This window comes from Linepithema humile, chromosome 7, assembly GCF_040581485.1.
Source record: "Linepithema humile isolate Giens D197 chromosome 7, Lhum_UNIL_v1.0, whole genome shotgun sequence".
Taxonomy (NCBI): domain Eukaryota; kingdom Metazoa; phylum Arthropoda; class Insecta; order Hymenoptera; family Formicidae; genus Linepithema; species Linepithema humile.
In genome coordinates this window covers 14,912,269-14,934,922 of record NC_090134.1, presented here as the reverse complement: position 1 = coordinate 14,934,922, position 22,654 = coordinate 14,912,269, and the positions used below count along the sequence as shown (strand labels likewise).

Below are 22,654 nucleotides of genomic sequence, written 5' to 3'. Positions count from 1 at the left end.
AATATGAATTAATATTAGATGAAAAAGGCAAAAAGAGTCGTTGCTAGTTATTCATGCAATATATTATATCATATATTATAAAGACAAACGTTTCGACCTATATTAGGCCTTCATCAGACCTTCTTACAGATGTTTTTAAGACATTTGTGCTATCTGGGTACACATATACATATGTACGAATACATTATTTTATTAATTCCGTAAAAAAAAGTATATTTTTTTGCTGATAAAAGAAAAAAAACTCTTTTTTAATTGTTTCTTAAACGTTTTTTTGTCGGAAAAATAACGTTTTTTTGATCGTTTCTTAAACGTTTTTTTGTCGGAAAAATAACATTTCTCTTAGGCCGATATTCATAGTCCGTTCTTATATTTAAGATTGTCTTAAGTTTTGTCTTAAAATGCTACGAACCAATCAAAAAGCCATATTAGTATCTTAAGACGACGATGACGACGACTTATGGCTGGTTTATGCTTCGGTCTTAATCTTAATCTTAGTCTTAATCTTAACTTAATCTTAAGGACTCGTTTATGCTTCCCTGGAAATTCGGACTACGCATGTGCAAATGTAACAAAACCTAACCATTAATTTATTTTTATAATTTGGATTTTTTTTATTCCAAACAACATCGAATTGTTGGACACATTCAATTAAATCAGCATCACTCATTTTTGTATTTTACAAGAATCGAAAACCATTATTTCGCGCGGTTTCGTGCTGCGTCGGACGTCAGACTTACCTCATTGGCCCGGCCTTAGGACATTAGGGACTAAAGTTAAAAGATGGGATCTTTCCAAGATTAAGATTAAGACTAAGATTAAGACTAGGGAAGTATAAACGCCCTTATGGCATTCTACGTTATCAACTCTTAAGATTAAGATTAAGACCGAAGCATAAACCGGCCATTAAGACGATCTTAAATATAAGAAATGACTATGAATACCGGCCTTAACGTATTTCGGGTTGACATTTTTACCAATGAAAAACGTTTTTTAGAACTGTTATGAAACGTTTCAAAGAAACATTTGTGAAACGTTTTTGAAACAAATATGTGCTACTTGGGTTAATACTAGTCATTCAATTTATTTATATTTGCTATTGTGATTGCAGAACATCTGAATTTGTACGTAAATGGGGTTCTTCCATATATGCTCCATTCTGTTGTTGCTCATCAGATAATTTGTACACTTTTGTGACGGGGGGTAGTGCAGGAGTTCTATGGGACCAGAGACAGAGTGTTGCCATTAAAGTTTGTATTTTGTTTTCAAATTTTTTTGTATCTTGTACTTTATTAGTGAATTATTATTAATTGTCTTAAAAATTTTTAGGCGTATAATGTGGAACATGACAAAGATATATGTTCTCTAGAATTTGATAACGCCCATATTTATGCTGCTGTATACAATGGTCTTTATGAATTGGACTTTACGGGAAGAAACCACTTTTTGACCACAAAGAAATAAAAAATTTTTCTGCAATTTTTTTTTAAATAGAAGAAAATGATTAAAAATTTTTTAATTACATTTTGAATGTTTATATAAATTCAATGAACTATATATAAACTGGAAAGTGCTGTGTTGCTTAAGATACGGTTAGACCATTGAGCTCTTTGACTATGAAAATATGGACTGCTAGTTATCTCCACTTCTCCTATTCAACCCGTGTATAAGGACATGTATCCATCTTTCGATATTTGGCCCCGTCCCGTGTGGCACAGTGCGGGAAATTCAAAGTACGTAAGAAGGATGCAAAGATTAGACGGGTGATTGTTCATAAATATTGTGCCAAAATATTAAGAATAATTAATGTGCAGAAACGTGGTATTTTTATTGCTCTTTAAATAATGTTATTTTAGTATTAGTGCCTTACAAATATATCGTGTTGCATTCTGGTTTACAAATTTCTTTCGTGGAAAAACTTAATGTCTAAAGGTGCCGTCACATGCAGCCCGTAATCCGTAATCCGCACCGGAAGTCCGCATAAGTTACTAGGTATTTCGTTTGTAACATTACGTGTGTTTTTAATTCCTTGTGTCCCATGGAGCCGTAATTCCATGAAATTTCCGTAAAAGTTACTACAAGTTACTAGTTATTACTAGTAATGCTTTTTCTAATTTTATTTATTTAACTAAATTTGACGATTTAATTAAAACTTTTGTTAAAATCATAATATATTCTGTAGTTTTCTTATAAATAAAATACAAATAAACAATTATAATCTGTTAAATAAAAAATAGCACTACCGTTACGTCTGTATTTACGGCTCCATGGGACACAAGGAGATAAAAACACACGTAACGTTACGGACGAAATACCTAGTAACTTTTGCGGACTTTCGGTGCGGATTACGGATTACGGGCTGTATGTGACGGCACCCTAAAGCCCGCATAATAAAAGTATACTTAAACCCGCGGCACACAGTATTATTTTCTCTGCTGGATTGCTAACTAGATGTGCATACTTGCTATCGTATGGGCAGCAGTGCTGACGTGCTACTGGCCATATTGTTGGCTTGGCTTCAGACGATGTGGGCTTCCGTACTGGCTAAGCAAACTGAAGTAAACATGGAGCAGGCCATTAACCTAATCTAACTAATAAGGGTTGCGTTCCGTAAAGAGCATATGCGCGCATGTATTTACAGTATACGTTACGTATACTGTAGATACATGCGCGCATATGCTCTTTACGGAACGCAGCCAAGGTTGTGTCGCGATTGGCTCTTGCAATGAATCAGCACAGAACCACGCAAGAAAAATAGCATCTGTTTTATCATGGAAATCCAGCATATCAGTCAGTAGCATGACCAGTAGACACATAATTTCCAGTCTTGCAGACAGCAAGATTGCCAGTACAAACGCACGTAAGCAATCCAGCAGAGAAAATAGTACCGTGTGCCGCGGGTTTAAGTATACTTTTATTATGCATTTAATAATATCATATTTATGATTTTCTAAGATCTCTAAGGGCCGTTTCAACCAACGTGGTTTAAGAAATTAAAAATTAACTAGTGACATTTGGTTATCTTAACTTAACCTAAATATTGGTTTCTACCAACTATTTAACGGCGTTTAAATATCTGTGAACCGAGTTTAAGTTAAAAGGTTGATCTCGACTGTTTAAAGTAATTTAACGCCAGTTTTTAGAAATGTTACTAGCAATACTCTATTTTTATTTCTATACAGGGTGATTCAAAATAACCTGATGTCCTTGCAATGCCATATTCTTGAGCGAATTCTGAGACGATTTTTTTTTACAAAATTTTGTCCGAAGCTTAGTTTTCGAGTTATAATTGAAATAGATAGCAACTTACGAGTTCGGTACAACGGGCAGGCAGGGACGCACAATGTATAATGAGACTGTCAAGTGTTTACTGTCGTCTCATGACGCATTGCATCGTCCCTGCCTGTCCGTTGTATCGGACTCGTAAGTACCAAACTATTTTCAATTATAACTCGAAAACTAAGCTTCGGACAAAATTTTGTAAAAGGAAAAATCGTCTCAGAATTCGCTCAAGAATATGGCATTGGAAGGACATCAGGTTATTTTGAATCACCCTGTATATCATATTATCAAATATGTATCCTGACCTTTATTGGATATCATTTTGTCAAAACTCAACACTCAACACTCATTGACAGTGGTTGACACGTTACAGATACGTTAAAAATAATTGTGACAAATAATTATTATTATTTTGTTGATATGATGGCATATTTTAATCTTTTGTGGTCTTTAGATTCTAATGATAAAAATATTGAACAATTGGGACGAAGAAGAAAAAGATTTAAACAGCGAGTTAATTATTTTGAAACATTAGATGACGTTGCATTTAAAATGCGATTTAGATAAAGTAAAGATTTGGTATAATTAATATTGGAACATATTAGAGAAAAGTTAGAATTTTTGACAAATAAGTAAGTTCTTTATTATTATTTTATAATTATAATTACAAGTTTAAATTATATATATATATATATATTTCCTAGAAATAATGCAGTATCTTCTATGAAGCAATTATTATTAACACTACGTATTTATGCTACCGGATCATTTCTTATAACAATTATATTAAGAAATATATTTTGATATTTGATTAAATAACAATTAGATTATATTATCAGAATTATTATTTGAATATTAATTAGAAAAATATTGAAATTAAAACGTAACATAATATTATATAACTATTTAGCATTACTCAAATTATGTTCATAACAGATAATGTGTAATATTTCACAAAAGGCATAAGATCAGATGGAAAATGTTTCGAATTTTTGCGTTATTGGCATTTTTGGGGTGAAATAAAGGATTTTTGGCCATTTTCGTACGTTAACGTAACTTAGAGTTTCAGAACATTAGGAAAGAAAAATCCAGCACTCTCGGGATTTTGTCCGATTTTGCGTGGTTACTGGGCATACTTTTAACTAAAAAAAAAACGTGGACACTCAGGGGTTTCATTCATTTTTACGAAGTGGCACCCAGGTGAATGAAAAAATAGAAAAACACGATTTTTACAGTCGATATGTCGAAATACAAAAAATGTCGGATCGAAATTCTAAAAAAAGCGTCTTTTAGGGGAGACTTTGAACTTTCCAAAAAGCCCATGGTAGATGTCGTACGACAATTTGTTCCGGAACTACGGATGTTTAAAGTTGAAGTACAAATTTTGCTTTAACCGCCAATAATTCGGTAAAAAAAATCGCACAGCATTCACAAAAAAACTAAGGCACTATAAACGTGAGTATTCTCGTCTGCACCATTTTTATCCCATTACTTCTAAATGGGCGAGAGGGCAAGGAGTGGGGGAATGGAGCGAAAATGGCGCAGAGACGAGAATACTTACGTTTTATAATGTTTTAGTTTAACCGAGGGTTTGCTAAACTGCCGATTTGGTAAAGTTGATAGAAATGGGCTTAAATCTTTCACGTATTCGTCAAAATTATTAAAATGATCACTTAATGCTAGATAGGAAATAATAACTTTTACAATACCCGTAAACTGTAGGCTGGAGTCATTTATTTCTCCTTTTTTATATTTTTGCGATTTGCAGCTTTCTACAAAACAATATAACACAATTTTTTTGCCGATATGTACTAAATACCACGCATTTTTGACACGCACATTATAATATGGATTAGTTATTAAATTAGTTATTTTCGGCCTTGTTGCTACACAGTGTCGCCACAGATTTTGGATACCAAGTTGGCTTTAGCAGTCCATATTTTTATAGTCAACGGATTGAAGCGTATTGGTGCGAGTAGGAGTAGAGCACTAAAGATACAGGTATTCTCGTCTGCGCCATTTTTATCCCATTCCTCCACAAAGTTCAAGCAGCTTAGAAGACATAACCTAATCATCATAAACCATTGAGTAAAAAGAAACAGGAGGGAGCATATACTAGCCAGGACTAGGTAAATCCGCGGACGGATGTACGTCATGGCAGCCATCTTGAGCGACCACTTTTTGAAAGTGAGAGGGAATGCTCGAGCATTGCGGCAAGCGGCATACCGTACGCCGTACGCATTAATATGCAGTGTATAGTCTTTTATGCAACAGTGTATGGAAATAAACGATCAAAATAGTATACTGTAGAGCTTGTGGCATAACAGCAACAGCTCGAAATCATGGAATAACGTTTCATCGGTTAGTATTATCAACAATAATGAGATTTTTATTTTGGAGATTATAATCATATGTATAGTATTGCGAAATTGTAGATTCACAATAATTACTAAATAATTTTCACTCACAAACAGGTTTCCGAAAAATCCGGATCAAAGAAATGCATGGATAAATTTTTGTAAGGACGAAGGATTTAATATAAATTTAGATTTTAGATTTTAACATTGCTCTTATGGAAATACTGCACGAGTGCAATCTCAATGAAAAACGCCATTAAAATTTGGTATTATTGTTGCATATTATAGTTATTTTTTTTTAATTGTACATTATTTCCTAATTAAACATAACAAGTCATTCAATGTTGGCGCCCTTGAGCGGCCATCTTGAGCGACCACTTTATATAGTCACTTCCGTCCGCATTTTTAAGACCAAACGCTCCCTCCTGTTTCTTTTTACTCAATGTCATAAACTTCTCAGCTCAGTGACAAAGGGTTGAGAGGGCAAGGAGTGGGGGGAATGGGACAAAAATGGCGCAGATGAAAATACTCACGTTTATAGTGCCTTAGTAGGAGCAGAGAGAAGTGTAAGATATCGCCAAGCTCAGGCGATAGACGGCGCCAGCTCGCGGCTGCCAAATTCAACTATCGGCAGAATAGAGCGATAATCGATACTCGCGAGCGTGATCCCGCGCCGTAATTAGGGAAACGAAGAATATGCTCGTATTTTCGAGAATGGGCGCGTTCAGCAGAACAAACCGCTTAGTAGCAATCGAACGTGATTGGTTCTTACTTTCAGAACCAACTAATTAACAGTCGAGATTCAGCGGAAAATCTACAACTGTTGAGTCTGCTGAACGCGGCCAATGTTCGGAAAAGTCGAGCTTATGAGTGAAGCGTTAGCTAAAATCACTCTCGCCGAGCCGAACAAAGCAATCTAAAGTCGAAGAATATATTAGAGAGAAAGTCGTGTCGCTTGTCGGGAATTTAAACTTTGTGAATCTTATGTTACAAGTATTCAGTATTTAATTATAAGTTACATTATTTTACTAAAATCAGTGTTTCTTATTGCAAAGTACCCATCCTGTCGTATCGTAAAATAAGTCGAGCCGGTAGTGTAATAATCTTACACTAATAATTACAAATAAGGTCGTGTCGGGGTAACTGTTTTTCGTTTAAAATCAACGAGCCGTCGGAAAGAATTTTCATAAGACTTTTATTGAAAATTACATTTTTGTCAGGCCGGAAAATCGATCGTCGAGTCGTTGTCGAAAAACCAATACGAGTACCTTTCAACTTCAGAAGTGGGATTCGGGTTCTTCAAGTCCGCATCCGGTCGAATAAGCCGAAAATCGTTGTCGGAGTCGTGTCGAGCAGAAGGATGCCGAAAACTCGTTCTATGATGAACCGAGAAGAGCTGGAAAAAGCAACATTAGAGCAATTACAAAAAGAAGCTCGTCGTTATCAATTGCCGTTGATAAACGACAGAGATTTGCTCATAGAATCAATTTTGACTCACTTCGAGAGATCAGGACCTACTGAGAGGACGTTGGAGACGCCGCGGATGACGAAGTCCACGTTCCGGCAGCGTCGTCCTCGAGGCGAGCCGCCGAAAAAGAGCCGATGACTATAGAGATGTTCCGCCAGGCGATGACGGACATCTCCACGTCGATCCTGTGCCAGCAACAGGAGCTGCAGCAGTAGCAACAGCAGTTCATGCTGCAGATCGTCCAACAGCTGACGCCTAGGCAAGGTAACGGGCCGCTTGGCCGAGACGAAGGGGTAGTAGGCCCCAGCAGTCCTGAATCCCTGTCAAGGGCAGCTGAAGGTAATGTGACATCACATTTAAATTCCGCGAGTAATGGTCAGACAATATCGAATGCGAGTGCTTTACCGGCGGGAAACGCAGTCAGCTGATTGGCCTCGCAAATACCAGAATTCGGTGGATCAGACGATAAAAACGTGTCGGTATGGACAAGACGAGTAGATAAAGTGTCGATTATTCACAATGCGTCCGACGGAGTAATATTACTGGCCGCGTCCAGCAAGCTCGTAAAATTCGCCCGCCAGTAATACGAGATCCAGACGGGTGAAATGATAGAATCCTGGCGAAGTTTAAAATTAGAACTAGTTAAAATGTTCGAGAAAAAGGTACCTTTCTACAAGGCGATTCAGAAAGTCGAGGCGCGTAAGTGGAGTCTGAATAAGGAATCGTTTGACCAGTACGCGATTTCGAAGCTCGCCCTCATGAACAATTTAAATTTACCTACGAAAGACTCAATACATATGCTGATAAGCGGCATAGCGCAGAGCTCATTGAGGGCTATAGCTCTCTCTATCGCGGACGACACGATCGACGGCTTTCTCGTGAAAATGCACGACATCGCGGAAGGGAGCGTGGAAGTGGAAAGAAAATCCATGACGGTCGCGAGTGCGCCTAGAACAATGATTAATGAATCATGCAGAAATTGCGGTAAAAACGGTCACACGCACAAAGAGTGTAGAGGTGACACTACCTGTTTTTACTGCAAAGAGAAAGGTCATCGCCAATTTGATTATCCCATGCTCAAAAACAAGAGCAGCGGGAAACAGACGGCGACGACACGATCAGCAACAGCTTTGGTGGCGGCAGCCGTCTCCAATGAGTCAACAGAAGCAGCCGAGGATGACTGTGAGGTGATGGCAGTCTTTTCGGAAGGAGTCGGCACGGAATTGGAATTTTCCAAACCTGTTGTGCAGGTTACTAGCGTCTGCGGGAAAAATTGCGAATTAGCAACGTTAATCGATACCGGCAGTCCGATTTCATTTGTAAACTGTAAGATTTTCGTAAAATATATCGAACCATGCGTAAATACAATGCTACGTTAGACAGAAAAATAACAAATTTCAGTCGAGAGCCGTTAAATGTCGTCGGATTTGTCTCAATAAAAATTACGTTACAGGACTTAGGAAGTAGAATAATAAAAGTTAAATTATATATACTTAATGAGTCGTTTTAAGGCGACTTTATTTTTGGTCGCGATCTTTTAGATAATCAGAAGCTTACCTTGGTTTTCCGGTATGGCGATCCGTCGGAAGTAAGCTCGTCAAGCTGCGTAAGCTTATGCGAGCAATTGCCGCTCATAATTTCAGGCAACCCTTCGAATAATCTGAAACGAGATTTAGAAAGTAATGACGACGAGTTAGAATTAAAGAATGAAAATAAATTAAATGTAAAAGTAGATATAGGAGAAAAAAATATCTCACCGATCAAGGTCGAGCGTGAGATGCGAGATACATCAGCGGATGACTCCATCTACGCGTATGCGCCGCGACGGCTGGAATATTGTGCTCGCAACACCCGTTAACTTGTTCTACTTAACGACCGCGGTCGCTGTGGTCTTGAAACGTCATAGATGACATCAATGATTGCGACCGCGTCGAGCTCACGACGCCCGTGGTTCAAACGTGGGTCGTCGTGTCTTAGCTATTTTCACGCGGTTTTTAAACTAGAATGTTCGTAGTGTTTGACAGTGTTTGACAATGTCGTCGCAAATAATTCCTTTTTACAATACTGAAAGCGACACAGTTATAGAAGAAAATTTATCAGAAGAAGATGCCGTGGTCGTCTAATGCGTTCCACTAAAATTTTCGCTCGCGACGTTTGCGAGTTAGTGGAACGCGCAATTTTGCGGTGTGGTCGCGGTCGTTGCGGGCGTTAAGTGGAACGCACTCCAAGGCGCTTAGGGTGAAATCAGATGATACGGAAAAGAGCTGCGGAACGGAGAGTGCGTCATTGAGACAGCCAATCACAGCTATTTTGTATGTTCTGCATTAGTTCTGTACGGAACTGGGCTGCGGAACTGCTGCGGAGTGAAGAATGCGTCATTAGAGTTGTTAATTCAAATACGTAAATATTTTTGTTATTAAATAATCAATGATGGCGTATTCAAACAATTTGGTTATGGCAGAAGAAATAAAAGGTGCTTACATCTATTCTTGAATAATTAAAATACAAAGCAGGATTACTTGTTTCAAGCAGCTTGATTAAATTGTCGCTATCGCCTTGTAGCGTTCGCTGCTCAACAGTATAAATGAGTCTCACCCATATACTCCTTTTAGATTTCTTATGCTCTGACAAGACCGTGTGTAATGCCAACAATTTTAGCAAAGTTAATCTTATTTTTTCTTTTTTATAATTTAACATAGGGGTTCTTAAATATACCTTTAATAACTGTGCTATAGATTCTGTGACCATATTTAATTCACTGTCCATGATTAAATGATAATTTATCTTTATTAAAAAATCTATACAAGAAATCTCACTGAAAACTCCAAAATGTTCAGTTGATGCTTCGATGCAGCAACCAAGGACAGCTATTCCGTACAATTGTATTCCGCAAGCCTTGTTCCCTCAGTTCACATGATACGGAATAAGAAATCCAATGACGCATCTGCAAAAAATAAAATTTAAGAGAACAAACATTTTTATAATTGTAACGCTTTTAAAATAACATATAATGTTATAAATTATGAAAAAGTTTATCTGCGTATAGTAATTTAATGATAAATAAAGATTTTGAAATTTAAAAAGAAAACAATTTTTAAAGGTTATGTTTTCTTTAATTTAAAAATCTTTATTTATCATTAAATTACTATACGCAGATAAATTTTTTTATAATTTATAACATTATATGTTATTTTAAAAGCGCTACAATTATAAAAATGTTTGTTTTCTTAACCCTAATTAGTCACACGGGGTGGATTTCACCCCAACCTTTTTTTGATCTGGAATACGGCTCATTAAATTTGAGAAAATGGGACTTGTTCCACCATATACCGGTAGTTTGAACCTTTAACTACAGATTCAGGTAGGTATTATTTGAGTTGGCTCTTTAGTGCTTTTGGGAGCCATCCGAAGCAGAGCGTCCAAAATTGTGGGGTGGATAACACCCAGGGTGTTTACGATAATTCAAGTTCGAGTTAGTTTTACTAGGGCCGAAAAATGAGATAGACATAACCATCTAGAATCTTTATGATTCATGACAACTCGACGCTGTCTTGTACTGCTTGAGTTAGGGTGTTTACGATAATTCAAGTTCGAGTTAGTTTCACTAGGACCGAAAAATGAGATAGACATAACCATCTAGAACCTTTATGATTCATGACAACTCGACGCTGTCTTGTATTGCTTGAGTTAAATTCATTGAATTTGTTGAGGCCGGTATTCATAGTCCGTTCTTATATTTAAGATTGTCTTAAGCACGGACTTATATTCGCTCTCTTCGTCACACATGGATTGTGTCTGACGAAGAGAGCGAATATAAGTTCGCGCTTAAGACGATCTTGAATATAAGAACGGACTATGAATACCGCCCTGAGTTTATTGAGCAAATTTTATTGTAATAGAAAAATGTCAACTGCAAATCAGTCTATGAAAGAAACAAATAATGTTGGTATGTATGTTGGTATACCTCTTTAATAAATTAATAATAATATAATTAATAATAATAATAAATGACATTTTTCTATTACAATAAAATTTGCTCAATAAACTCAATAAATTCAATGAATATAACTCAAGCAATACAAGACAGCGGGCGGTATTCATAGTCCCTTCTTATATTCAAAATCGTCTTAAGCACGGACTTATATTCGCTCTCTTCGTCAAACATAGATTGTGTCTGACGAAGAGAGCGAATATAAGTTCGTGCTTAAGACGATCTTGAATATAAGAACGGACTATGAATACCGCCCAGCGTCGAGTTGTCATGAATCATAAAGATTCTAGATGGTTATGTCTATCTCATTTTGTGACCCTAGTGAAACTAACTCGAATTTGAATTATCGTAAACACCCCTTATCTCCCTGTGTCCCATGGAGCCGTAATTCCATGAAATTTCCGTAAAAGTTACTACAAGTTACTAGTTATTACTAGTAATGCTTATTCTAATTTTATTTATTTAACTAAATTTGATTTAATTAAACCTTTTGTTAAAATCATAATATATTCTGTAGTTTTCTTATGAATAAAATACAAATAAACAATTATAATCTGTTAAATAAAAAATAGTACTACCGTTACGTCTGTATTTACGGTTCCATAGGACACAAGGAGATAAAAACACACGCGTAACGTTACGGACGAAATACCTAGTAACTTTTGTGGACTTTTGTTGCGGATTACGAATTACGGGCTATATGCATTGAAATATATACCATACTGGAACGAGCACGTCTTTGTTCTCGACCGGTCAGATGGAGATAGCTATTCGGACCCGGACACGGAATAAGGAATAGAGGGACGGAGCACAAGCTGTACCGGAGGAGCACGTTTGCGGCGGGGGGGGGGGGCCGCCATATTCGTTTAGTAATCACCACACATAGAACTCACTATTTGCGTATGTGTGAGAAATGAAAGTCAGATCCTGCGCACAATAAACAAAATAGGAAATAGAAATCGGAATAATTATTAAATATTAGAAATAAGAAATTGGAATTATTTATTTTAAAAATAAAAAAAATAGGAAAAATTAATGCATGAATTAAGAAATAAGAATTGGAACTAATTAATATATTTTATTCTCTTGTTATATGTAAAATAATTTCTCTTTTTAATATTAAATGTTTATTGCTATTTCTAATATTTTGTCTATTGTATGCAGAGCCTCAGAGTAATAAAAGTTAAAGTATTTTATAAAATTTATAGTACAACAATAATAAAACCGCCTAACCTCTTTACGCTTGTCACTCGTTATGTCTAGTTAGGCATCACTACACGAGTGTAACCATTGAGTAAAAAGATACAGGAGAGAGCATATACTAGCAGGACTAGGTAAATCCGCGGACGGATGTACGTCATGGCAGCCATCTTGAGCGACCACTTTTTGAAAGTGAGAGGGAATGCTCGAGCATAGCGGCAAGCGGCATACCGTACGCCGTACGCATTAATATGCAGTGTATAGTCTTTTATGCAACAGTGTATGGAAATAAACGATCAAAATGGTATACTGTAGAGCTTGTGGCATAACAGCAGCAGCTCGAAATCATGGAATAACGTTTCATCGGTTAGTATTATCAACAATAATGAGATTTTTATTTTAGAGATTATAATCATATGTATAGTATTGTGAAATTGTAGATTCACAATAATTACTAAATAATTTTCACTCACAAACAGGTTTCCGAAAAATCCGGATCAAAAAAATGCATGGATAAATTTTTATAAGGACGAAGGATTTATAAATTTAGATTTTAGATTTTAACATTGCTCTTATGGAAATACTGCACGAGTGCAATCCCAATGAAAAACACCATTAAAATTTGGTATTATTGTTGCATATTATAGTTATTTTCTTTTAATTGTACATTATTTTCTAATTAAACATAACAAGTCATTCAATATTGGCGCTCTTGAGCGGCCATCTTGAGCGACCACTTTATATAGTCACTTCCGTCCGCACTTTTAAGACCAAACGCTCCCTCCTGTTTCTTTTTACTCAATGAGTGTAACCATGTCACAGACACAGAATCTCTGTGTGAGAATTGCTACATCAATATGACGGAAAGCAGTCCCCTCCGCACGCTTGAATTGCCATCCCCTCTCGCCTAAACTAGGACTTTAGACTCGGTCCCTCTATTCCTTAGTCCGTGGATGGCACCCTGATGACACGCTACGGCACGGTTCGACACAGCAGAAGAGCATAGTCGAACACAGAGTCTAGTTCATGGCTGCCAATTTTTGGGATGGTATTCTAGAGAATTTTCATTTTATCCATCTGCAAAATATATTTAGGGTGAAATCAGATGATACGGAGAAAAGCTGCGGAACGGAGAGTGCGTTGTTGAGACAGCCAATCACAGCTATTGCGTACGATTGTATTTCGCAAGTGATTGTCTGTCTCAATGACGCACTCTCTGTTCCGCAGCTCTTCTCCGTATCATCTGATTTCACCCTAATAATTTAGTATTTTTAAGTACTCATAGCAATGTAATTTGCAAGAAAATTGCAGAAATTATGTATATAATTGCTTCAACCACATTTAAATAACGAAATATTAACGTAATTAAGTACATTTACTTGCGATCGAGGCGACATTCTGTTCCGTTTTTGCTACATGGGACTGATAAAGAAATTTTTTACGGAACGGAACGTGAACGGAACACTCAATTCTAGTGAGAAATCCGATCCGTCATTCCGATCCGTGCTCAATGGGACTGCACCCTAAAGGCCATCACACACAAAATGACATAACTGCATACGCATAGCATAAGACCGTCTCGACCAATGAACATCTAGCATAAAAGTGCGATATTGATTTACATAGCATGCTCATTGGTCGAGACGGTCTTATGCTATGTATATGCAGTTATGTCATTTTGTGTGTGATGGCCTTAAGACTGTCTCGACCAATGAGCATGCTATGTAAATCAATATGGCGCCTTTATGCTAGATGTTCATTGGTCGAGACGGTCTTATGCTATGCATATGCAGTTATGTCATTTTGTGTGTGATGGCCTTAATGCTCTCTCCAGGTCCTCTATGGTATAAACTAGAGTCCCTATATATAGAGTCTAGCCACGCTTGTGTTTATTTTTATTGGTCGAAACAAATAGCGTTTTCGATTATACAGGATTTGAACGACCCAAGATTGGTTAATGACGTCATTGCAACCTCTCCACCAATGAAAGACTTGCATTTATAGTAAAATAGTGATTGATCAACCCTAGATCGTTCAAACCCCGTTTATTCGAAAACGCTAAAAGTTTGGAAGAACATGGCGGAACCAATAGGAATTTTTATAGAAAGTATAATAATTTGAAAAAAAATAGAACAAAAAAATTAATAACAATTAATATTATTCTTTTCTAGAAATTTTTAATTGAAAAATAAAGAAAAATTAACTAATAATACTTAAAATCATATCATTACAGTATATATTATTATTACTTATATATTCAGTATCGCAATAATGTTTGTATTACAATAATAAATAAAACTCATTGTAAATAAAATTATTAAAAACAATGTGAGGTTAGAATTACAATTTTTATGACAAATTCTATTTTTTTATAATATTATTATTCTTAAATATTTTATTTTAGAAACCATATACCAAATAATTGTACTTACTTTTATAGGCTTCACTCTGCTTTTATTAATACTATCAATTTGTAGTCGAATAAGATGTAGTCAATGAAAGTTTTATTCCAAAATAAATACATATGGTAAACACAAGATGCGTCTATGCATATATCGCCGCCATGTTTTTCCAAAACTAATCGAGTGGCCAGACTCTATATATAGGGACTCTAGACGCAGCGGATAACGCGACGCGTGACGCGCCCAGTGGGAATTCGGCCTAAGGCTGAATTCCCACTGAGTGCGTCGCGTCACGCGTCATCCAATCAAAACACATATTTTATATGTGTTGTATAATACATATTATACAACACATATAAAATATGTGTTTTGATTGGTGACGCGTGACGCGACGCACTCAGTGGGAATTCAGCCTAACTCTTTAAACTTCGTAGAACGCGAGTATTAGTTCTCCATTTCTGGAGTACAAAGCATGGTGGCGTTTGAATCTTTCCCTACTTTTTAAGAGGGGAGTTACGACCTCCTGAAGGAAACACATCGTCGAACAACAGAAATGGCGTATCGTGGTGTGAAGGGATCTGATCCGTTTGTGTCAAAAACTTCGCGAAATGAACGCTTTGCGCAAATGTCAAAGCAAGAACAAATTATTCAGCAGAAGAAGTTGGAAATTCAAGCAAAACTACAAGAACAGAAAGCAAAAGAAGCCGTAGAATGCATGAAGAAGTCAACCTCGACTACAACAACCAGTAAAGGCAATACTCCAAAGTAAGTCTTTTTTGGATCTATTTATAACGCATGAAATCAGTTTTTTGTCTAAACTTACTATTATAATTTATTTGTAATACCGATATCGATTAATTAAAAATAGAAATTATTTAAAAGTAAAATTTATTATTTATCTGTAGAGAAGAAGATGAAAAATCAATTGCATCTCTTTCTATGAATGTGTTTGCCAATGATGGTAGTTTTCTCGATCAATTTAAAAAGATTGCTAATAAAGGAACTGGCAAACAAGAGATGCAACAAGATAAATCTGAGGATAGAAGAAAAGATGAGAAAACTTATGAAGCTATTAGGGAAAGAGACAGGCACAGGCATGAAAAAAATAGAGATTGGGATAGCAGACGAGATCGTATAAGGAATGATTCACGTTGGGGAAGGAATTCGGATAGGAAGCATAGTTCTTCCTCGAGTCCGTCGCCTACTAGACGAAGATCACCGCCTAGCCCTGAAATACGGCGTAGTTATCAACCTCAGAATGGTCAGCGCGCACAGTTTAATCAACAATTTCCAATTCAGAACAATAATCAAATTTCTTCCATCCCATCTCTCATGTCTCAACCCATCCAGATGCAAATAACGAGCATACCACCACCCAATTTGAGAAATTTGACATCGACCGTGCCATCTGCACCTTTGCAAAGGTTATCAGTGTCGAAAAATTTTAACAATAACTACACTAATATGAATGACCATTCTAACAATGTTAGCATGCAAATTGCACCACCATCGCACATTATACATCCCCCTCCCCCTCCTCCTCCACCACCGCCTATTCAAAACATTCCACCTAATACAAATATTCCACCACCAAATATGCGAATTTCCCAAGCAGTGCCAATGTCTAATTTATCCTCGTCGTCGAACGGACAACAACATATTATACAAAATCCACAATGCAGCATATCGCCTATGGCGTGCAATGCTAATTTACAGCCTCCTAATATTCCTCCACCTAACATCCCACCACCAAACATTTTGCCACCAATGTCGCAAATGCGACCGACCATGTTGCCTATTGCGGGCTCACAAGCAATTGTTGTGACAGTACCAAACGTAGCTAATATTCCACCTCCAAGTGTGATAACGTCTATGATAATGTCATCGCCTCCGCCAGTGCATACCGTGCCATCGACAATCAATTCAATTCCACCGCCAAACTTAAATATTCCACCGCCAAATGTCCCACCGCCCACTGTCATTCCTAATACGGTACCCACGCGTGCTCTTATGTCTACCGGCTATACTCTTTCCAATCAGATGCCTATCACGGTGGGTCCTCCTAATGTTCAAATACCACCACCTGTGAGACCACCGCCGACTAATCTACAAAGCTCTGAACAACAAGGTATGGTATGATTAACGAATATATTTACTTGAATTATATAATAATGTTAGCTATGAGTGTATTAAAGATTTTACTTTAACTCTTACACAATTTTAATATTATTAGAAAGATTTTGTGTGCGTGTGTGTATGTATATGTGTACGATTGAAATATTATATAAAGCATATCTGACAAAAGATTTTAAGTGTGTCCAGTAGAAGCTGAACAACTAGCACGCTTCGTGGCTGAATGGGGAGATGAAATTGAACAGGAAGTGCGAGAGAAAAATGTCCAAGATCCTAAATTATGGTAATTATTTTTTCATTAATCTACTTTGTATTTCCTTTTCTTTCCTTTCTCTCTCCCCCTCTCTCAAACCTCTTTCCTCCTCTTTTTCTATTTTGTGTAATCAATTTTATGCAATATTCTTAGATTTTATTTTATATTATAGGATATTTTTTGTATAAATCAGTAATTTTTGATAATATGTCTCAAATAACAGGAAATTGAATGTACAATCTTGTTAATGTCTCTTTAGCGTGAATTATTGCAAACAATAGTGATTGTATTTCTAATATAATATGACAAAAGAACTTTTTTTGCTTACTATTGAAATTTATACATATGTTTTTCTTTCGGGCTTTTCTCCCTCTGTACACACCTGCTCATTTTCTTTTTTCTCTTTTTTCCCCTCCTTTTTTATTTGTTTCAAATTTTTTATTTAAATGACTAGTTATGATTACGATACATGATTTTATAAAATTACCAACAAAGCAATACCAATATTTTTATATTGCATATACTCTCTTCTAATTACAATAATGTTACATATATATTTGTGTATGACACATTTTTATAAATCGATATATGGAATTGTTTATTTTTTTCTTTAAAATTCAATTATTCAATGTTCATGTTTTACTTCTGCTTTTGAATAATATTTAATATATCAAAAAAATTTTGTATAATACAAAAATGTTACCGAAAACATGATACTTTTTAAAATTTTTAAATTTGTTCTCAAGTATTGAATTTTTACTATCTGATTTTCAATGTATTTATTCAAGAGAAACATCGATGATTAAGTAATGAAAATTATAAGAAAATCAAGTTTGAAGGAATACGTAAAGATGTACCAAAGATATTTATATCACTAAATATCTAAAAATATCCATATTTTATTTTCATAGATATTTGTGTAAGGATAATTATAGCGCTTTGTATATTAAAGTTGAATTTTTATTCTTCTTTATGTCACATAATGTAATTTATTTAAAAAGAGAAAAATGTCTATTCACTTCCATTTCATACGTAGAAAAATTTCCAAAGTTCTAATTCTCTTGTTACATTTATAATGTTAAATATAATTTTGTTCTACTATGTGTTTGTTTGAAATAAAAATTATATATTTATTACAGTAAATAATATTAATATCTAATATTATGTACATATTGTAATTATTATAGATGTATTAGTATTCTGAAATAATCAAACACATTGTTGAATGCGTTTATGATACATGGTTTTTCTTTTTTCGAAAATTCTAATGCATTATGCATTTTTGATGCTGGATTCGAATTCAGGAAAATTACTCTTCTTTTTTAAATAATAGATTCACGCAAGAGAAATTAATCACAGTGAAATTAGTGAATGGCAAAATAGTTGAATTTTTCATCAAACTCAAAGTAAATGACAACCTTTAGCAAATTGCTAAATATATTGCGATATTGGATTCTAGAATATCAGCGATTGAAGATATTTATAGTTATCTTTATTTTTACATTATCGTTACACTGTTTCTATGAAAGTATTGTATCTAGGAATACATGTTACTAGACAGTGTTTTAAGTATTATTTTAATCAAGGTTTCTGCACCAAAAGCAAAGTGCAGCGTATCTGCAGTACAGGGGATTGGTTTCAAAATTACGTGCCGAGAAGCCAGATAAGGATAAGAAGAATTACAGTGGTGCAGAACTTTATTGTCCCGAAGAAGCTCTTAGTGACAATGATGAAGTGGATAAATCTCAAAAATCTCACATGACTCTATATGGTGAATAAAATAGAGAACACATAATTTTAACGATACTTGTAATAAAACTTTATTAATCAATATGTTGTTGTTAGTAGATCAACCAAAGGACGATAATAAGGAAGAACGAAAAAGGAAAAGACGTAGCCGCTGGAGTGATTCCAATACCAAGATTCTCAGTACAGAAGCGAATGTATCTTCTGATAATAGGCCGAGTGCCATACTTTCGCAACCAGGCATAGCTATACCGGCGCAAATTGGGCAACCTGCAGTAATAATACCTCCTCCGTCAAAGGGACAACATGTTAAGTCAAAAAATCCGATGCTTACTAAGATTTCACGGAATGATCCTGCACTTATTCATTATGCGAAGCAAACTTTTGGTACCCTCGATCTAAGCGAAGAACAATGGAAAAAGGCAGAGGATCATTATAAGGTAGATTGTCGTTGCATCGATCGTAACGTGTGTCTATCGCCTGTATGATTATTGCGTATGTGTCCAGAAATACAGGAATTTTTAGAATTGCTGTATGAAGATTGAATTCTGATTGAGCAATTATAAGCCTTTAACGATGCATACATACGTCATTTAAAAGAAATTATTTCCCATCTATTAATGATTGCAAAACATGATATTCCTATGTTTTTGGAATCGTTAATTTCCAATTAAAATTTTCAAATGTAATAATATTTTATCTTAAGTGTTTTATTTTTCATTCTTGAATTTACATCCTAATTTTCAATTGTTTCTATTTCTTAATATATAAGAAATTAATAAGGTACATACATTGCAGATAAATCTCTTGTATCAAAATCTCTTAAAGAAAAAGGAAGAAGTAAAACGCTTGGAAGCGCAAGGAAGGCACAAATATGAATACGATAGCGATGAAGAGACAGAAGGTGGAACTTGGGAACATAAACTGAGATCTGCTGAAATGGAAGCAACGCAAATGTGGGCGGAGGAATTAACCGCGCAGGCAGAAGGCAAACATCATATTGGCGATTTTCTGCCACCAGACGAGTTGAAAAAATTTATGGAACAGTATAACGCGGTAAAACAAGGAAAAGAACCCGATTTGAGCGATTATAAAGAATACAAGTTGAAGGAAGATAATATAGGTATATTTTTAAAGAACTATATTGTCAACATTATTTGTTTCTAACAAATAATTACTTGAATTTAATAATTATTAGGTGCTTGCAAAAGTTTGTATGATTTTAAACCTATTTTTATTTATTAATAACAATACCATAAAATGTAATATTTTAATCAAAATATTGGTCGTTGCTTTCAACAATTTTTTGCCACTTTTCGGATAATAATTGGATCCCACGTCGATAAAATGAGTCATCTTTTGAGGCAATCCATCCATTCATCGACTATCTATTTCTGACCTTACGAACTTTTGCAAGCACCTAATATATTTCTAGTAGTTAATTCTCAAATTGTATGTTTCAAGTTATCACACACATAATAAAATATTCTTTAATTCAACAAATAAAGCGGTCTCAATACGGTTTTTTCTACTTATAGGTTTTCAAATGTTACAAAAACTTGGATGGAGCGAAGGACAAGGCTTGGGTAGTGAAGGTAGCGGTCGTATCGAACCAGTTAATAAGTACGGCTATTTTCTTAACAGTATTACTAATTAATATTATGCTATTTCACATTTTTTAAATTTTAATCTATGATTACATTTTCAGAGCGACGAATAGACTAGATAGCTCAGGTCTAGGTTCTGAAAGACCAGATGGGATATCCAGGGACGATGATGAATTCGATGCATATAGGAAAAGAATGATGCTTGCATACAGATTTAGGCCTAATCCATTAGTAAGTAATCACAGTTGTTACGTTAAGAAGCAAATATATTGAGAAAAGAATGTGATATATAAGAATTTATTTCATGATCATTGTTTTTTCTTTTTTAGAATAATCCAAGAAGACCTTATTACTAAGAACTGACTACATTAAACATATTCTTTTTATGACAGAACAGTGTAGTGGATTGTTTTTATTTTGTATATTTAAAATTGTATATTTTATTTTAAAATATATCTCTTATAAAATTTTCGCTTTTCTCTGAATTCAGAGAAACTGATTGCTTTAAAAAAGTTCGATGTATTCGAATGATAAAAAAAAGTATATATTAATATAGATGAATTATGAATACAAGTTTTATTTTATATAATCTTTATGTAATTTTACGTAATTTTTTTACATTAACATGGAAAAGCTTATTCTTTCTTTATGGATTCCTTGTATCATATCTTTTTTACAAAATTAATATTCAATATTGAGCAGCATTTTTTGCAACTTTTGATTAAAAACTATGGCCTTAGGTAATGCTTAAATTTTATATTGCTTTACAAAAGGATCAATGAAAAAATACACGCAAATGGTTCTACAAGCCAATAAGCTTTAATGGATAATTTTTAATCTTAAATTGAACACTTATATTCTACTCTTAATTCCAAGACTTCATCTTTTGTTTGCTTTTTGTAAGCGAGAGAAACCCATGTATATGTGACTAAACCTATATGTTATATATATGTGATTCTTTTCAAAAAAGCTTGAGATACAAATCAGATGTTAAAAAAAAAGAGTTTAATGTTATTTTTGACATAACTTTAAAGAGATAAAACGCTAAATTACATTCATTCCAAATTTATTATAAAATAGATACAAAGCTGAATTGAACAAAAATCTATTACATGTGTTGAATTTTTTGAAACAAAAACAATAGCTCACATGCTATATATCGGCGCTCGGAATTAGTTGCACTAAGGCACTAGATATGTAGGTATTCTTATCCGCCATTTTGGTTCCTACTAGATAGAGAATTATAGCGTATATAGTATAGCTTAGTATAATATGGCGTACATGTGTAACATGTTACACTAAGGGTGCGTTCCACTTAACGCCCGCAACGCTCCTAGAATCATTTTATCCTCGTTTAACTTTCGATGAAAAACAAGGATAAAATGATCCTAGGAGCGTTGCGGGCGTTAAGTGGAACGCACCCTAAGGCACTAGATATGTAGGTATTCTTATCCGCCATTTTGGTTCCTACTAGATGGAGAATTATAGCGTATATAGTATAGCTTAGTATAGCTTAGTATAGCAGTATGGCGTACGCCATATTATACTAAGCTATACTATATACGCTATAATTCTCCATCTAGTAGGAACCAAAATGGCGGATAAGAATACCTACATATCTAGTGCCTTAGTTACACATGTACGCCATATTATACTAAGCTATACTATATACGCTATAATTCTTCATCTAGTAGGAACCAAAATGGCGGATAAGAATACCTACATATCTAGTGCCTTAGTTGCACATTTCAGGCCGATTCCCGAGCAGTGCTCCCAGATTTGCCCGGATAGGCGCGCATGCGCGGCCTAATGCTCTCTCACTGAAGTATAATACCGAGTGAAAGAAGGTGTTATATGACTCCCTCCAAAAGCTGCTCTCAAAAATATATGTAAAAGTTTAAAAAAATTAATAGGTGTTTTCTATTGTAAGTGAGCCTGGGGTAAAATGAACCGTAAGGTGTATAGTTAATTTAGATTGATGTCAGGATGAAAAAAACAGAATTTATTACTCGGTATTGTAAACCGTGAATACAATAAAAAACGCAACGCATGTTAACGCTTGGACGGTTCGACTCAGACTCCCTTGTCCAAAGTCACGCTCATGCAGCCCAACCCATTGAGTAAAAAGAAACAGGAGGGAGCATATACTAGCCAGGACTAGGTAAATCCGCGGACGGATGTACGTCATGGCAGCCATCTTGAGCGACCACTTTTTGAA

At 35.2% G+C, this 22,654-nt stretch overlaps 2 protein-coding genes across 3 annotated transcripts in view; both read left to right on the top strand.

Moving 5' to 3' along the window:
• The window catches only part of LOC137001292 (uncharacterized), a 32,789-nt gene extending 30,200 nt beyond the window's left edge, over positions 1–2,589 (top strand). The window contains exons 5-6 of the mRNA XM_067359930.1: positions 1,109–1,247; positions 1,327–2,589. Coding sequence (XP_067216031.1) covers positions 1,109–1,247; positions 1,327–1,461 — 274 coding nt within the window. The 3' untranslated portion in view covers positions 1,462–2,589. The remainder of the gene's footprint in view (positions 1–1,108; positions 1,248–1,326) is intronic.
• A 12,608-nt stretch (positions 2,590–15,197) lies between these two features.
• LOC105679512 (SURP and G-patch domain-containing protein 1) lies at positions 15,198–20,905 on the top strand. 2 transcript variants are annotated; one of them, XM_012379577.2, is made up of 9 exons: positions 15,198–15,462; positions 15,603–16,825; positions 17,011–17,113; positions 18,670–18,854; positions 18,929–19,269; positions 19,628–19,952; positions 20,368–20,452; positions 20,538–20,667; positions 20,766–20,905. In XM_012379577.2, the coding sequence occupies exons 1-9, from the start codon at positions 15,251–15,253 to the stop codon at positions 20,790–20,792; spliced, it is 2,631 nt and encodes an 876-aa protein (XP_012235000.1). In that variant the 5' UTR covers positions 15,198–15,250; the 3' UTR covers positions 20,793–20,905. The 2 variants fall into 2 exon arrangements, with proteins under 2 accessions (XP_012235000.1, XP_012235001.1); XM_012379578.2 differs by having other exon boundaries at positions 15,199–15,462; positions 18,932–19,269.
• The last annotated feature ends 1,749 nt before the right edge of the window (positions 20,906–22,654 follow it).

Bases quoted from the DNA above. Each gene is read 5' to 3' on its own strand.
- LOC105679512 (XM_012379577.2), top strand. From the start codon at position 15,251: ATGGCGTATCGTGGTGTGAAGGGATCTGATCCGTTTGTGTCAAAAACT. The intron at 16,826-17,010 runs GTATGGTATGAT...AAAGATTTTAAG, and splicing joins ACAAAGCTCTGAACAACAAG to TGTGTCCAGTAGAAGCTGAA. The intron at 20,453-20,537 runs GTACGGCTATTT...TTACATTTTCAG, and splicing joins CGTATCGAACCAGTTAATAA to AGCGACGAATAGACTAGATA.